At 44.7% G+C, this 17,953-nt stretch overlaps 1 protein-coding gene across 1 annotated transcript in view; it reads left to right on the top strand.

Annotated features, from left to right (window-relative positions):
• Nucleotides 1-11,998, top strand: part of LOC141258611 (EH domain-containing protein 3-like) — a 36,601-nt gene extending 24,603 nt beyond the window's left edge. The window contains exons 2-5 of the mRNA XM_073673572.1: nt 6,294-6,706; nt 7,749-7,829; nt 10,068-10,232; nt 11,137-11,998. Of these exons, the coding sequence (XP_073529673.1) occupies nt 6,294-6,706; nt 7,749-7,829; nt 10,068-10,232; nt 11,137-11,664 (1,187 nt within the window). The 3' untranslated portion in view covers nt 11,665-11,998. The remainder of the gene's footprint in view (nt 1-6,293; nt 6,707-7,748; nt 7,830-10,067; nt 10,233-11,136) is intronic.
• Nucleotides 11,999-17,953: the final 5,955 nt, after the last annotated feature.

Here is a 17,953-nt window from a genome sequence, read left to right as displayed (position 1 = left end):
ATATGGTGCTCTCCTGGGCTCATGCCCCTAAGCTCAGAGCCCACCTGGGGGTCAAACGTACCACTAAGTTCCTTCAACGCTCCTATTGGTGGCCCCGGTGGCGTCAGGACGTCAAGGACTTTGTTCTCGCGTGTCCCGTCAGTGCGAGAGATAAATCTTTCCACCAGAGACCGGCGGGTCTTTTCCATCTGTCACCCGTGAAAGATTCCACACATAGAGAACCGGTTGTCACTTGTTGTCATGCTGCTCCCCGCGTTAAAAAGGGGTACCCTGTACACCGGAGGGGTCACGGTTCCATGAATCCTCTTTGTGATCCGGTGGACCACATTCTAGCCCCCCGGCTCATGGAGGAAAACGAGCATCAAGTGGAGGGGATGTTAGAAGGGGGGAGAATGTTAAGCGTCGGTCTGTGGCTGGATTTGAAATGGGTCCAGGACCTTCTGTGGTCTCCCATTTCAGGCCAGCCAGGGCTGATGCTGCTCAGCATCATTGTCAGCCCCAACGCCTAGCTGCTCCACAAGCCGTGCAGATTGTCTCCCAGGTATTTGTGCCTAGCAGTGTTAAGCATAGGCTGCCGAGGGGCTTGTGGAGTCTAAGTCCAGGATTCGCCGCACTGAGCATGTCCGTGACCTGGCAGATCATGATTGGTGGGTTGGCACCCACCTGACCCAGTGACCTGGCATCGCCTGATTGGTCCACGGGTAACGTCACCAATGGCGCATAGCTGGGCAGGGCTTAGTCTTTAAAAGGCCCGCCCACAAACATGGCTGCGCGCTCAGATCATTTGAGCTAGTAGTTGTGGTGAGCACGTTTTATTATTGAGCTCCTTGAAGAGCCAAACCTTTAAGCTGACAGGTTAGCTGGGGTAGGCAGCCTTAGCTGGAGGGAGGCAGGTAGCTTAGGCTGACAGTTGTCTCAGACAAGGGGGTTCGCCTTACACCCCGTTCCGTCTGCAGACGCCGTACTCCCGACACCGCCTGTAAGCTATTTAGAGCGTGTCTTCTCAGACCGGTAGCACGCCGGCTGAGTGCACGTGTACCCAGTGGGAATCTCACCCACACATTAGCGCCAATTCCTACTGTGTAGCATCCTTGCGGTTAACGTAATTGAGTGTACCGCATTACCCGTTCCGTGTGCTTTAACACTGAAGGGTTAATTTCTTTAAGCGGTTAACGTAGATAGAGCGTACCGCTATACCCGTTGCCGTGTGCTATAACACGGAAGGGTTCTCATTTAAGTTGGTTGCTTTCCACCTGGAAAGTGTTCGGCAGCAGCCCACCAGACTGCATCGCGGACCCCAGGGTCGGTTGCGTTCCATTTTATTAAAGTTGTCTGCAACCGCCCTCCTAACACAGAGACTCTACATTTCCATTAGCTTCACATATATCCTCCCGCAATATGGGTTTTAAGGATGATTTTACAAATAAACAAACACCCCCCCCTCGCTTGTTTGTGCGGTCATTTCTGAACAGACTATAGCCCTGTAAATTAACTGCCCAGTCATTGCTCTCGTCCAGCCATGTCTCAGATATCCGCACCATGTCATCATTATTTTCCAACAAAATTAATTCTAATTCCTCTATTTTGTTGGTGAGGCTTCTGACATTAGCGTACATGCATTTTATGTGTCTCTCTGTACCTCTATTCCTTCTTACTTTATTGACTGTTCTAACCCCACCCACAATTTCTTTATTTGTGCCCAGGTCACTATCTGCACTATCTTCCCCACCTATAAAATGAATACCCTCCCCCCAATCCCTAGTTTAAACACTCCTCCAACCTTCTAGCCATTTTCTCCCCCAGCACAGCTGCACCCTCCCCATTGAGGTGCAGCCGGTCCCTAGCGTAGAGTCTGTAGCCAACTGAGAAGTCGGCCCAGTTCTCCAGGAACCCAAATCCCTCCTTCCTACACCAGTTCTTGAGCCACTTATTTATCTGCCTAATCTCCCATTGCCTCTCTGGCGTGGCGCGTGGTACCGGTAGTATTTCAGAGAATACCACCTTGGAGGTCCTTGCTTTCAGCTTGCAGCCTAATTCCCTGAAATCATCTTAAAAGACCTTCCACCTACCTCTAACTTTGTCATTTGAGCCAATGTGCACCATGACCGCTGGGTCCTCACCAGCCCCTCCCAGTAATCTGTCAACCCGATCAGCGATGTGCCGGACTCGAGCGACGATCCCTGTCTTTGTGACAGATTGCCCTATCTGTTCCCCTAATAATTGAGTCCCCCACTACCAGCACCTGCCTGGCCTGCCCTGCTCTCCTATTTCCCTCCTTACTGGAGCTGACACGCCTCCGGCTTTCAGAGGACATGCCTTGCTGCAGCAGTGCTACCCCTGTACCGTCACCCCCCTCATCTACCAACTTTGCAAACTTATTGGGGTGTGCCAGATCAGGACTAGCCTTCCTGGCACTCTTCCCTCTACCCCCCCCTTCTGTCACCCAGCTAGCTGCCTCACTGATGACCAGCAGCACAGGAAACATACTGTGTGTGTCCTCGGCATGAGCCCAAAACCATCAGGACCAACAAACCTACTGGGATGTGACTAGTTGACACATTTAAAGGACTTGTCCACCTAAGTAATATATCAGAAGTGTCGATGTGAATATTCTGGTAAATGAAATTTGCAGGGGGTTCAATTCCAAGCAAAAGTTTGTCCTCCGGAGTTGCACTTCATACTATAAAGTACCATAAAAAATAGCTGTAAGCCTAGCCCATCATAGTGAGCAACCATATCTACACCATAGATAAAGATAGTTAATCATGTAGTAAGCGCCCTCTAGTGGTGGCTGCAGGCATGAAATGTTTTATTATTTACCTCTATGTCTATGAGGAGATATGTCAATCTGTATGTTATAATCCCAATATAGACATAGAATGATGTTTTGTAGATTATGCCAAAACATTTTTGGATGGAAATAACCCTTTACCATTTAATTTGCATTAAAAGTTAATTTATACCTTCAACTATTTTTCTACACATAGTAAATCGATTTAACATGGGCTCTAGGCTGCAGATATAGAATCCAGAATCTGCATCTCCAGTAGTTTTTTTTTTACTTGATTTTGTTGCTTTTTTGTTTTTTTTTACAGCGTAGAAAACAATTTTTGGGGGACCTGAAACACATCAGCAAATAGGCGAACTGCTGATGACGGACCTCTTTATGGTTTTTCTGTATTCTTATTCTGAACTGGTCTGGCTAACATATTAATAAAGTAAATTGTACATACATGGGGGGAAGAGGGTGTATTATAGAGGTTTTTGCAATTTCAGGCAGAAGACATGCCATAAATGTCTGGAGGGATACCGTCTGAGACCCTAAGGAAGAGATATTAGAGGGGGTACACCCAAGTAGTGGACGGCAGTCACAGATAGAAGACCCAATGCAGAGGTGGCCTCACATACTCTGCTGTCTCCATTGAAATCTATGAGAGTAAGGAAGCTGCCCGGCTGTCTCTAAAACTTATAATAAGCCACCAGACCAACAGCCATACACAGCAGGACACCAGAATGTGCTAGGCATACATAATAACAATAAAAGCTCCAACAACAGCATCTTGTTGATGGATTCCAGATAGCAAACGTATCTGAATTATTTACCCCATATTTATATGCTATCCTTACTACTTACTACCTATGTGTTATGTTGGTCTGGTGGTTTCTTAGGAACATCTATCAGACCCACATTAATACACAGCAGGACTGGACATTATAATGTGCCATATATAAGGATACAAGATACATCAACAGCAGCTTGTTGATGGTTTCCATCTCACAATTACTTAAGAAATATTTATTTCTTATCTTTGCAACACCAATTAGATGTTCTTATAAAACCACTTTAAATCTTAACAACGCAGGACCTTTTTATTTTTGCACTTTAGTTTTTCCTCCCCTTGTTCCAAGAGCTATTACTTTTTTATTTTTCCACTGACACAGCCATTTGAGGGCTATTTTTTTTTTTGTTGGACGAGTTGTAAGTTGTTTTTTTTTTCAGTCTTTTTCGGGGGCTTGAACTTGCAATCGCTCGATCACTTATACTATATAATGCAATTACACAATATTGCACTATATAGGGAAATCACGGTTCTCAGCCTGAGGCTCCAGTCACTGCGGTGCCTGATTTGGCTCCAGATCTATTCTGCGGCTGGACAACAGCCCCCAATGTCCAGCCAATGTTATCAAGGGTGAGAAGTCCTGGAAGTGACGATCTGGCCCTGGAGCCCTGATCTCAAAATCATCCAGCCTGTCTGCAATCACATGAAGGATCTGCACAAACCTCATACACAGAAGATCTGGGGTCAGTGCTACAAGATGTTTGGAACAACCTCCTGCCGAGTATCTTTAATATCTGAGACTGAGAAGGATTGATGAAGGCGACAGGCGGTCACCAGATAGTGATGGGATTTACATTTCACTTTTGTTCTTTGACTTTACATTTTGTTAATTGATAAAAAATAAACTATTAACACTTCTATTTTTTAAGCATTCTTACTTTGCAGCATTCTTTTCACACCTGCCTAAGAGTTTTGCACAGTTCTGTAAATAATAAGAATAAAAGATCCATTAACAGATGGTTTCTGTGAAGGATCAGTATTACTTAACCAATATTTATTTCTTACTCTCATAACAACAATAATAATAAAATATAAATAACAATTATGTTTAGGTAGAGGATCTCTTTAAAGGGAATCTGTCAGCAGGATTTTATACCCCAAACTATTTATATGCACATGTATCTCAAGCCTGGCAATACCTTTACATGGCCAGCCTGTCCCCTGTTACTGAGAAAGAGCTATGGTAGATCTGAGGCCTCTGTCACTCCAGCTCTATTCCCCACCCAGCGCCTCTGCCTCCTGCTTGACTGAAGTCACACAGTATAGAGGTTGTCAGCCAAGCAATGGGAGAGTGGGAAATAGAGCTGGAGTGACAGAGGCTTCAGATCTTTCATAGCTCTTCAGCTTCATTTGCATGTCAATCGCATATCACTTAAAGCACTAGCTTCTCAGTAACAAAGGTTCAGACGGGCCATGTAAAGGTATTGCTGGACATGTCGATGAAAGAGTTACATGTACATATACAGTACAGTCCAAAAGTTTGGACAGTCCTTCTCATTTAAAGAAACTGGCTCACATGAGGACCGCCCCAGGAAAGGAAGACCAAGAGTCACCTCTGCTTCTGAGGATAAGTTTATCCGAGTCACCAGCCTCAGAAATCGCAGGTTAACTGCAGCTCAGATTAGAGACCAGGTCAACGCCACACAGAGTTCTAGCAGCAGACACATCTCTACAACAACTGTTAAGAGGAGACTTTGTGCAGCAGGCCTTCATGGTAAAATAGCTGCTAGGAAACCACTGCTAAGGACAGGCAACAAGCAGAAGAGACTTGTTTGGGCTAAAGAACACAAGGAATGGACATTAGACCAGTGGAAATCTGTGCTTTGGTCTGATGAGTCCAAATTTGATATCTTTGGTTCCAACCACCGTGTCTTTGTGCGAATCAGAAAAGGTGAACGGATGGACTCTACATGCCTGGTTCCCACCGTGAAGCATGGAGGAGGAGGTGTGATGGTGTGGGGGTGCTTTGCTGGTGACACTGTTGGGGATTTATTCAAAATTGAAGGCATACTGAACCAGCATGGCTACCACAGCATCTTGCAGCGGCATGCTATTCCATCCGGTTTGCGTTTAGTTGGACCATCATTTATTTTTCAACAGGACAATGACCCCAAACACACCTCCAGGTTGTGTAAGGGCTATTTGACCAAGAAGGAGAGGGATGGGGTGCTATGCCAGATGACCTGGCCTCCACAGTCACCAGACCTGAACCCAATCGAGATGGTTTGGGGTGAGCTGGACCGCAGAGTGAAGACAAAAGGACCAACAAGTGCTAAGCATCTCTGGGAACTCATTCAAGATTGTTGGAAGACCATTTCCGGTGACTACCTCTTGAAGCTCATCAAGAGAATGCCAAGAGTGTGCAAAGCAGTCATCAAAGCAAAAGGTGGCTACTTTGAAGAACCTAGCATATAAGACATATTTTCAGTTGTTTCACACTTTTTTGTTAAGTATATAATTCCACATGTGTTAATTCATAGTTTTGATGCCTTCAGTGTGAATGTACAATTTTCAAAGTCATGAAAATACAGAAAAATCTTTAAATGAGAAGGTGTGTCCAAACTTTTGGTCTGCACTGTACATAGTTTGATGGATTCCCTTTAAGAGATGACATCACAGCCCTCAGTTGACCAGCTTCTTGTATAACAATGTAATTTACTCTCGTCATTCCAGGTTATGATTTTGCCGCAGTGTTAGAATGGTTTGCCGAAAGAGTTGACCGCATCATTCTGCTTTTTGATGCCCACAAGCTGGACATCTCCAATGAGTTCTCAGAAGTCATCAAAGCCTTGAAGAACCACGAGGACAAAATGCGCGTGGTCCTAAACAAGGCGGATCAGATAGAGACCCAGCAGCTGATGAGGGTTTACGGCGCTCTTATGTGGTCCTTGGGGAAAATTGTCAACACTTCGGAGGTGATCAGGGTCTACATCGGATCTTTCTGGTCACACCCGCTGCTCATTCCTGACAACCGCAAACTGTTTGAGGCAGAGGAGCAGGATCTGTTCAGAGACAGGCAGAGCCTTCCACGTAACACAGCACTTAGAAAACTCAATGACTTGATCAAACGAGCCCGACTGGCAAAGGTGAGATGATATTTATGGTCTCCTTGTTCTTATCAAATCTACCTCTGATGGGAGTTTTCACTTATCTTTATTTCTTTTGCGTCTTCTACTCTTGTCACATCCAAAACGGCAGGTTTGTTCATCATCATAGAATGGTAGAGTTGGAAGGGACCTCCAGGGTCATCTGGTCCAGACCCCTGCTCAATGCAGGATTCACTAAACCATCTCAGACAGATGTCTGTCCAGCCTCAGTTTGAAGACTTCCATTGAAGGAGAACTCATCGTCTATCATGGCCACCTGTGGCAAGCTAAACATGTCCAGATCCTTTAACCGTCCCTCGTAGGATGTAGTTTGCAGTCCGCACACCATCCTGGTAGCTCTTCTCTGTACTTGCTCCAGTTTTTTTTATGTCTTTTTTAAAATGTGGCCAAAACTGGACACAGTATCCAGATGAGTAGAGGGGGATGATTACTTCACGTGACCTAGACTCTATGCTTCTCTTAATACATCCCAAAACTGTGTTTGCCTTTTTTGCTGCTGCATCACAGTGTTGACTCATGTGCAGTCTGTGATCTATTAGTATACCCAAGTCTTTTTCACACGTGCTGTTGCTTAGTTCTATTCCTCCCATTTTGTAGATGTAATTTTTGTTCTTCTTGCCCAGATGTGGAATCTTGCATTTCTCCCTGTCAAATATTTTTTTATAAGTCGCTGCCCATTGTTCAAGTTCCTCTAGATCCTTCTGAATCCTTTCTCTGTCTTCTCTAGTTTTAGCTATTCCTTCTAGCTTTGCAATTGTTTGTTAGTTTTTTTTGCTGTCTGTAACCATAAAAACACAAAGCTTTTCATGGGAGCTGTATACACAAAAAAATAACCACTGTGAAGTTAAGATAAATTTTTCATTATACTGGGAAAAAAATAATAATTTGACTGCAAAAGTGTTCATACCCTTTTAACCTTAGTTATACATTAAATTGGTGTTGATGGGTCAGGGGTTTGCACCTTTAATCTAAAATGTAGTCAGACTATTTGTGATCCTCCCCTCACACTGTCGTTCTCCAGCTAAACTCTTCTCAGGGTGATGTGTTTGGAGTTTGGTCTTTTAATAGTAACCAGCTGGAGCTGCTCTATTTTAAGGCTGCAGTTTGTGTACTGGAAGCGAAGTCCATTGAGATGTAATTCATGTCTGGCATTTCCTGCGCCCGCCGTGGATTTCTGCCCTATTAGTGCAGTGACCTAAATAGCGTGATGGTTTTCTTGTGTGAAGTACGGAATAGTACATTGCTAATAAATCCAAAATATCCTTTTAATGGAAGCGGACATCATATGTTATCTGTGTCCTGGAAAGTGATGGAACAATCGCGCCGCCCTGGTGGTGGAAGATCAGAAATATATATGTTAATGGACTTTGTAGGCTGGAGCCTCCTATAACAGCAGTCTGGATGTGTAGTCTGGAGCCCCCTATAACAGCAGTCTGGATGTGTAGTCTGGAGCCCCCCTAAAATAGCAGTCTAGATGTCTAGTATGGAGCCCTCCTATAACAGCAGTCTGGATGTGTAGTCTGTAGCCCCCCTATAGCAGCAGTCTGGATGTATAGTCTGGAGCCCTCCTATAGCAGCAGTCTGGATGTGTAGTCTGGAGCCCTCCTATAACAGCAGTCTGGATGTGTAGTCTGGAGCCCTCCTATAACAGCAGTCTGGATGTGTAGTCTGGAGCCCTCCTATAACAGCAGTCTGGATGTGTAGTCTGGAGCCCCCTATAACAGCAGTTTGAATGTGTAGTCTAGAGCCCTCCTATAACAGCAGTCTGGATGTGTAGTCTGGAGCCCCCCCTATAACAGCAGTCTGGATGTGTAGTCTGGAGCCCTCCTATAACAGCAGTCTGGATGTGTAGTCTGTAGCCCCCCTATAGCAGCAGTCTGGATGTGTAGTCTGGAGCCCTCCTATAACAGCAGTCTGGATGTGTAGTCTGGAGCCCTCCTATAACAGCAGTCTGGATGTGTAGTCTGGAGCCCCCCTATAACAGCAGTCTGGATGTGTAGTCTGGAGCCCCCTATAACAGCAGTCTGAATGTGTAGTCTGGAGCCCCCCTATAACAGTAGTCTGGATGTGTAGTCTGGAGCCCTCCTATAACAGCAGTCTGGATGTGTAGTCTGGAGCCCCCTATAACAGCAGTCTGAATGTGTAGTCTGGAGCCCCACTATAACAGCAGTCTGGATGTGTAGTCTGGAGCCCCCCCTATAACAGCAGTCTGGATATGTAGTCTGGAGCCCTCCTATAACAGCAGTCTGGATGTGTAGTCTGGAGCCCTCCTATAACAGCAGTCTGGATGTGTAGTCTGGAGCCCTCCTATAACAGCAGTCTGGATGTGTAGTCTGGAGCCCTCCTATAACAGCAGTCTGGATGTGTAGTCTGGAGCCCCCCTATAAAAGCAGTCTAGATGTCTAGTATGGAGCCCTCCTATAGCAGCAGTCTGGATGTGTAGTCTGGAGCCCTCCTATAACAGCAGTCTGGATGTGTAGTCTGGAGCCCTCCTATAACAGCAGTCTGGATGTGTAGTCTGGAGCCCTCCCTATAACAGCAGTCTGGATGTGTAGTCTGGAGCCCCCTATAACAGCAGTCTGAATGTGTAGTCTGGAGCCCCCCTATAACAGCAGTCTGGATGTGCAGTCTGGAGCCCCCCCTATAACAGCAGTCTGGATGTGTAGTCTGGAGCCCCCTATAGCAGCTGTCTGGATATGTAGTCTGGAGCCCCCCTATAACAGCAGTCTGGATGTGTAGTCTGGAGCCCCCCTATAATAGCAGTCTAGATGTCTAGTATGGAGCCCCCTATAACAGCAGTCTGGATGTGTAGTCTGGAGCCCCCCTATAGCAGCTGTCTGGATATGTAGTCTGGAGCCCCCCCTATAACAGCAGTCTGGATGTGTAGTCTGGAGCCCCCCCCTATAACAGCAGTCTGGATGTGTAGTCTGGAGCCCCCCTATAGCAGCTGTCTGGATATGTAGTCTGGAGCCCCCCCCTATAACAGCAGTCTGGATGTGTAGTTTGGAGCCCCCTATAACAACAGTCTGGATGTGTAGTCTGGAGCCCCCCTATAGCAGCTGTCTGGATATGTAGTCTGGAGCCCCCCCCTATAACAGCAGTCTGGATGTGTAGTTTGGAGCCCCCTATAACAACAGTCTGGATGTGTAGTCTGGATCCCCCTATAACAGCAGTCTGGATATGTAGTCTGGAGCCCCCTTTAAGAGTAGTCTGGTTGATTACTAGGTGTTCTGGACTGTCACTTGCCCAATGACTGGAGTTTTTGTAGTTACACCTGAGATACATTGTTAATTACACATGTCACATAATTCAAGTTTGATCTTCTCTTTTTTACCCTCAGGTCCACACGTACATCATCAGTTCCTTGAAGAAGGAGATGTCAGCCGTCTTTGGAAAGGACAATAAGAAGAAAGAGTTAATTGGCACTTTAGGGGAGATTTATGGTCGAATTGAAGGAGAACATCAGATCTCTCCAGGAGACTTCCCCAACCTGAAGAAGATGCAGGTACAGTAGACCACCCTGCCCGGCCATCCTGACATCTTTAGAGTAACCCTAATCCAATACTGAAGGACCTTGAGAGTAGAGGGATGGACCACTAGAAAGATGATGACTTGGGTTAAAACAGGGTATTATTTAGTTCAGTGGTTATTTTCCTTGTGCGTTTTCCTACACTTTTTTTGCATTTTGAGAAAGTTGGGGCGCTTGGGGGTCCCTTCAATGAGCTGTTCAGCAAAGGGGCTAGAAGCCTGACTCCCATCAATTATTTTCTCTTGACCTCCCTTCTCTTTGAGTTTCAAACCCAACCACTGATGAAATCTCTCTTCGTCTGGTCATGTCTAACACTGTGTACCAAGGACATTACTCCAATGACCCCTCTAGACTTTTACTCTTTGGGTTGTTGAGGCTCATGATGGTGAACCACCATGTTGCACAACCTCCCATAATCTTCACCCCTCTATTATTTTAGTCACGTCTTTACCTTCTCACCCTAAGACTTCGGCCATAATTCTGCCCTACTTTGGCATTCTCTTCCATCAATCTCTCATCCTTTCTTGGCTCTCCCTTATCTACATATGATGGTTTGACTGATAACCCGGTTAATGTGTGAAAGCTTTGTAATGGGTTATACTATGGCTTACAAAGTAGCTACCTAGAGGTGGCACTAGTGAGTTAATTTTTCTATCCTTCTGGAGGAAAGCTAATTTGCATACTTTTTCCCAGGTAGCTTGCCTGTAACACCCTAGACACCAGTTAGATCTCCATAAGGAGAACCAGGACCTCCTGAGAGTGTTGTCTTCTACAAAAGCAGATTAATCTGTAACATTGAGTAGTAAAGTGAAGAATAATTGATGGAATACTGTGTTTCTGTTATTTTTTTTATTGGAAGTTTTATATTTTTCTTACATAGGATCTCTTACAATCCCAAGATTTTAACAAATTCCAGCCCCTGAAGAATAAGCTTCTGGAGACTGTAGGTGAGATGCTGGCTCATGACATTGCCCACTTAATGGTGCTGGTTAGACAAGAGGAAACTCCAAAACCAGTCCAAATGGTGAAAGGAGGTGCCTTTGAGGGTACCCAGAATGGTCCCTTTGGACACAGTTACGGAGAAGGGGCAGGAGAAGGGATTGATGATGTGGACTGGGTAGTGGCTAGAGATAAGCCCATGTACGACGAGATCTTCTACACTTTGTCTCCTGTCAATGGCAAAATAACTGGTGCCAATGCCAAGAAGGAGATGGTCAAGTCCAAGCTGCCTAATACTGTTCTTGGAAAGATCTGGAAGCTTGCTGACACAGATAAAGATGGCCTGCTGGACGATAAGGAGTTTGCCTTAGCCAACCACCTAATTAAGGTGAAATTAGAAGGCCACGAGCTTCCAAATGAAATTCCTTGCCATCTAATTCCACCCTCCAAGCGGAAGGTGACCGAGTGAAGCTGGGGAACATTGAAAGTGTTGGCGAGCCGAGAAGTAACAGAGTTTCCTTCAAGTTGATACGCTTAATGTGAAGTGGGCCTGCTGAGGCATTTTGATTTAACACGATATATCCTATCAAGATGCTGATTGAGCTTTTATTAACCGTTAACCAGAAGCTAATCCTCGATCCTTTGTGCACACCTTTACTTACCGAAGACAAACAGTTCAAAAAATAAAGGGAAAAAAGACCCTGAGGACGTAACGTGCTCTCGGACCTGTGTTGCATTGTATCTTGCTTCCGCAATTCTCTTTACTTTCCAGATACCTCGTTGTATTGTTCTCCAGCCTTGTGCTATGCAAATCGGTTTTAGCTGTTTTTATGTCTTGTATGTGTGTTTTACTGAATGTGATGTTTCATTGTGAGTTCCTTTAAAGGATTGTGACTCTACTGGCCAAGAAGGTTGGAGTTACCAGACACGTTCTACACGGGTTGATTCATCATAAATAGACGTACCAGGTGGTTCCTGTTTATTGTAGATCTACATTGGTCTTGGGTCTGAGGGGGCAATAATGGAGAACTTTTTCATGGTTCCAGATGGCTCCTGTTCATTGTAGACATACTTTGGTCTTGGGGAAATAGTGGAGAACTTTTTGATGGTTTTTGTCTGTTGTAGACCTATTTTAGTCTTGGGTTTAAGGGGGCAATAGTGGAGAACCTTTTGATGTTTTTTTTTATCGTGGGATGGAGTGATTAATAGAGGGGGAAATCCCTTGTATTTTTGAACCTTGAGGGTACGGCTATTTAACTATTTGCGTCATGGAAAGCCTGGTGCCCAACATCATTTGACTTTCACCCATTGTTAGGGGAGCCCAAATTCCATTGACATTGCTAAAAAATTGAATGTCAAAGGAAATTGGGAATGAAGTTTGATGTGAATTGTAACCTTCTGAGGTCAGAATTGTGGAGACTTTGTAGGGATCTTGTCAGTCGTTTGGACAGAGTGTTATATGGCAGGTCCAATTCTGTAATAGTTGTGTAGCCCTCACATTAACCCTTTAGGATATAGTATTGATGCTCGTGTAGTATTGACTCTCCTGTGAGGATGGTAGTTGGATGAGAAGGCAAAACTTTAGAAGACAGATACTCTAAGAAGTCTTACTGGGTTTCATTTGAGGACCATGAGTTTTAGTTGTGAATTGATGTGGAGCAGCTATGTTATGTTATGTTGTTAGACTCTACAAAGAATTAGTTAGTGACATTCCCAAGGCACGAGGCACATGGTGCCTTATTCCACTCATGTTGATACTTAGTGGATTATCGGTTCAAGCAAAAACGCTCTGCTTCCAGTATAAACCCCCAATACACAATATATAGCTGTCGGCCAAACAATTTTCCCGACTCCCGCAAACCCAGGGACACTTGGCCGAGAGTTCCTGCCGACTACATGAGAGAACTTCTCTGGTGGCGGTTTATCTCTCGGAGAACAAATGGATCGGCTGCTGGAAATCCGATGTGCCAGATCCTTCTCTCCCTCGACATCACCTATCATGGGACTCCATACACATTAGACTGACAGACGATCCAACTGATATTGTCTAATGTGTATGGGGGACTTTAGTGATGAGAACAGCTAAAACTCTATAAGATTAAGTATTAAAAGGAGATTATAAGAAATAGTTCACAGAGCAAGAAATCTGTATGTCGTTCTGCTGAGCGTATGACTTGTTTTATAGATATAAGCTTCAAGCTCTCGGCTCCGTTCACTTTCCTGTAAGCTTTGTTATATCCCTCACCATTTACATTTCGAGCACAAATTAGCTTTCAACCCCAGAAATAGCGCCACTCTTGACCATGGCCATGTCAGATATTGCAGCTCATCTCTATCCACATGAATATAGATGGGTTGTAATACTGGACACAACCATAGAGAAGAGTTGTACCACTTCTGGGAATTTACCATAAATACATATATAATATTTTTTTCCTAATCCTGGAGAATCCCTTTTAGGCTCACCTGACGAATTGTACCAACGCTGCTACGTAAATGAACCTGGTTGTGCACATTGAACTCTCTAATGCTTTATAGGGGGATACGTCTTTATATGCAGTTTGGGTGCCGTAAAAATAAATTAAAACTTAAATCTGCTTCTCTCTTCTCTTCATTTATTGGTCTCACTATAAGGCCACGTTCACACGTTCAGTATTTTACATCAGTATTTGTAAGCCAAAACCAGGAGTGGGTGATAAATACAGAAGTGGCGACGTGTTTCTATTATACTTTTCCTCTGATTGTTCCACTCCTGTTTTTTTCTTACAAATACTCATGTAAAATACTGACCAAATACTGATAGTGTGAACGTGGCTTGAAAGTGATAGGACGTGGTTACAAATTAAATAGGATTTTAATGTATTTAAAGGAAAACTACAGACAAAACTGATGGGTCTAAGGGGCAGACCGTGATACTGTTCTTCAAGCACCTAATGTGTTCATACAGAGACAAAGGAAGAGCTAGTTATGGGTTAAAAAATTATTTAAAGGGAATTTACATGTAAGATAAATCCCCCCCCCACTTACCCCAAAACCGTTTCTATGGGCATGCAGGTCTTTGAAACAGCTCCATTGACACCTTTTATAATTTCTGTCTGTTGCTTCATTCTTGAGAAACTAGGGTTTTAATTAATATGCAAATAAGGCATTAAGTGCTCTGGGTGTGAAAGAGCACTTAAGGAGCCTCTGTCTCCTAGCCACTTCAACTTGATTAGTAGCTGACTGTCTGATTTTATTGCCTGACGTCACACAGAGGGAGCGGTCAGACGGCCGTATAAATTGGACTGAGATCGGACAGCAATGCTCGGACTGTTCGCGGCTCTCCCGACCAGAGTGCGACTGCTGCATAGAAATATATGGAGCTGACATGCTCAGGTCGGAAGAGCCGCCGGCCAGTCCATGCATTGTGGTCCAGTCTTGGTCCGATTTTGTCTGACTGCGCCCAGACAGCGAGCTATCAATTTCTGGTTAACCAGTTTGCTCATTCCTGTAGTTCTAATGCTACTTACAGCTGAGGGTTTGCAACAATTGTATCCAGTTTGAACAATCCTCTGATCTCCAGTCTGCTGCAATTTATTTGCACTGATAGATTGTATCAATCTCAGGAGAGGAGGAATCTACTGCTGATTAGTGTTGAGCGATACCTTCCGATATCAGGAAATATCGGATCGGGTTGGATCGGGCCGATACCCAAAAAGTATCGGATATCGCCGATTCTGATACCGGAAACCTATGCAAGTCAATGGGACAGAAATATCGTAATGAAAATAAACCCTTTCTTTCCTTGTAGGTTAATTCTACATGAAGGAAAACAACTAACAATAATGTAGAATGTATTGGGGGAGGTGGTTGCCCAAATCGATGGGAACAGTGCTCACAGTGAAACATGAAAAGCCGGCAATTCATCAGTGGCATACACCGATACCTGACAATTTAGAACAGAAAGAATAGAGCATCACAAATACATTAGATAGATAGAAACATGTCAGTCACATATATAAGAAGTACAGTGACAGTGTTTATTACTGTACTTGTCATTTAGTGTTAAAATATAGGATTTATTAAATAAAAAAAATTGTCGTGGGGTTCCCCATAATTTTAGTCTCTAGCGGAGGTTAAGCAGACGGCTGGGGCAGATGTTTGAAGCCTGGGAAGGGGGTAATACCCACAGAGCTTCCCAGGCTACTAATATGAGCCCCCAGCTGAATACCTAGTCTTTACTAGCTATTAAAATGGGGGACCCCCAAAAAAATGACGTGAGGTCCCCCCTATTTTAATAGCTAGCAAAGGCTAGGCAGACAGCTGGGGGCTGATATTAATAGCCCAGGAAGGGTGCCATGAATATTGGCCCCCTCCCAGGCTAGAAACACCAGCCGTCAGCCACCCCAGAAATGGCGCATCCATAGCATGCGCCAATTCTGGCACTTAGCCTTGCTCTTCCCACTTCCCACGCCAAATCTGCCACCATTTCAGCAGTCAGGCGCTTCAGGTCAGTTGCTATAACCAGACGTAAAGATCATGTCATCAGCCAAGACAGCGGTGAGAAGAGCCCAACCTACATTGTAGGTGATACTGAATCCACTGCCAGCATTGCAGAAAGTGGAGAGGATCTTGCGGGCCCAGAATGTGCACAAGATGCACATGAGGGGCTGCTACAAACAAGACCCCGCGACAATCTAAAAAGAAAAGCACCAACCTCCGAGGACAGTCAGCCCGAGATGCTGCCACCGGCCAAAAGAGCTGCTACAGAAAACCTTTCTGATCTACTGAGAGAGGTAACCCCGGAGATGGAGACCCCACAAGTGGAGATGCCCGATATCAGGAAGCAGGAGGACAACCTGTCTCCAGAGCAGTTAACCATTCTGCTGAGCAAAGGGGGGGAAGGCTTCCTGGATGACGAGATCATCAACATGGCCCAGGACCTGCTGCAGAGTCAGTTTGAGGGTTTTGATGGCCTGCAGCCCCCCTGCGCTCTTCTAGTGCCAGGGTACAGTGTACTGAAGAATGCCGTACAAATCCACTATGATGAGGACAGGGTGCACTGGCTGACCACCTGCTACAAAAATGGCCAAATCTTTGTGGCCGACAGCATCAACTCCGGAAATCTGACTCCGTCCATCTGTGAGCAGATTATCAACCTGTACAGTGAAGTGATCGAAGAACCCCTGAAACATCTGACATTTATCGATGTGGATCAGCAGAAGAACAGCTATGACTGTGGCTTATTCGCCATAGCGTTTGCCTACGAGCTTATGGCAGATGGCGGTGAACCCAGAGCAGAGTTCCGGCATCGGCTGATGAGGACTCATCTGATATCCTGCCTGCAGACCGGCAGGATCAACGCATTTCCCAAAAAGATCAGGAAGTGACTCCATGCCTATAAACGGCATGTAGAGTCCATGACGGTCCACGAGATCGCCCTGACCTTCAACCGTACACGACCCGGGACCACAGACCTGTCTGCACCAGTAAGTAACCATGGACTTTCCATAATACTCTCAATATAGTGAATATATAAATATGATGGGGGTGTGCTGACATTATCGGGGGCATTTAATCATAGTTTTTACTTTTTGTTTCAGAAAAAGCATGAAGCGAGTAAATCCGGCCGTCACATCCAGGCCCAGAGATGGATCGCATTACACGCCCTCACCAAACCCTAAATCACGTAAGTTCCTTGTTTAAAGGGTTTAGAATATTTTTCAACTTCTGGATGGTATTTGCTCATTTTGTTCTTACCTAGGTTATGGCTGTGATGTCACAATGTACATGGAACTTTCATGTCACCATCTCCTCGATGACATCACAATAAATATGATGAGGGTGTGCTGCCATTATTGGGGGCATCTGATCATTGTTTTTACTTTTATTTCAGAAGGAGCATGAAGTGAGTAAATCCGGCCGTCACATCCAGGCCCAGAGATGGATCGCATTGGACGCCCTCACCAAACCCTAAATCACGTAAGTTCCTTGTTACAGGGTTGAACATGTGTGGGACAATCATGTGACAGGGGCTACATCCATGAGAAGACTGTAGACCTCATTTATCGAAAACTGTTCTTCTTACCCATAGCAACCAATCAGAGCACAGCTTACAATCCTTAAACAGCTCTGGTTCAATGAAATCTGTGCTCAGATTGGTTGTTATGAGGAAGAAGGTATTGGTGGTATAGTGGGGAGTACAGCTGCTTTCCAAAACGTTGATCTGGATTCAATTTTTGGCCAATGCATTAGGTCTCCTTCACATTTGATGACGCTTGTACTACCATTTACAGGTGCATCTCACTAAATTAGAATATCATCAAAAAGTTAATTTATTTCAGTTCTTCAATACAAAATGTGAAACTCAAATATTATATAGAGTCATTACAAACAGAGTGATCTATTTCAAGTGTTTATTTCTGTTAATGTTGATGATTATGGCTTACAGCCAATGAAGACACAAATGTCATTATCTCAGTAAATTAGAATAATTAACAAAAAACACCTGCAAAGGCTTCCTAAGCATTTACAAAAGTCCCTTAGTCTGTTTCAGTAGGCTCCACAATCATGGGGAAGACTGCTAACTTGACAGATGTCCGGAAGGAAGTCATTGACACACTCCACAAGGTCCCAGAGTCTGGAGGAAGAGTGGAGAGGCCACAATCCAAGCTGCTTGATGTCTAGTGTGAAGTTTTCACAATCAGTCATGGTTTGGGGGCCATGTCATCTGCTGGTGTAGGTCCACTGTGTTTTATCAAGCGCAGTTTTCTACCAGG

The sequence above is a fragment of the Phyllobates terribilis genome, unplaced genomic scaffold (genome assembly GCF_046119375.1).
Source record: "Phyllobates terribilis strain yellow unplaced genomic scaffold, ASM4611937v1 Scaffold_3__8_contigs__length_932513732, whole genome shotgun sequence".
Taxonomy (NCBI): Eukaryota; Metazoa; Chordata; class Amphibia; order Anura; family Dendrobatidae; genus Phyllobates; species Phyllobates terribilis.
Note: the sequence above shows the minus strand (reverse complement) of the source record. Positions and strands in the feature narration are given on the sequence as shown.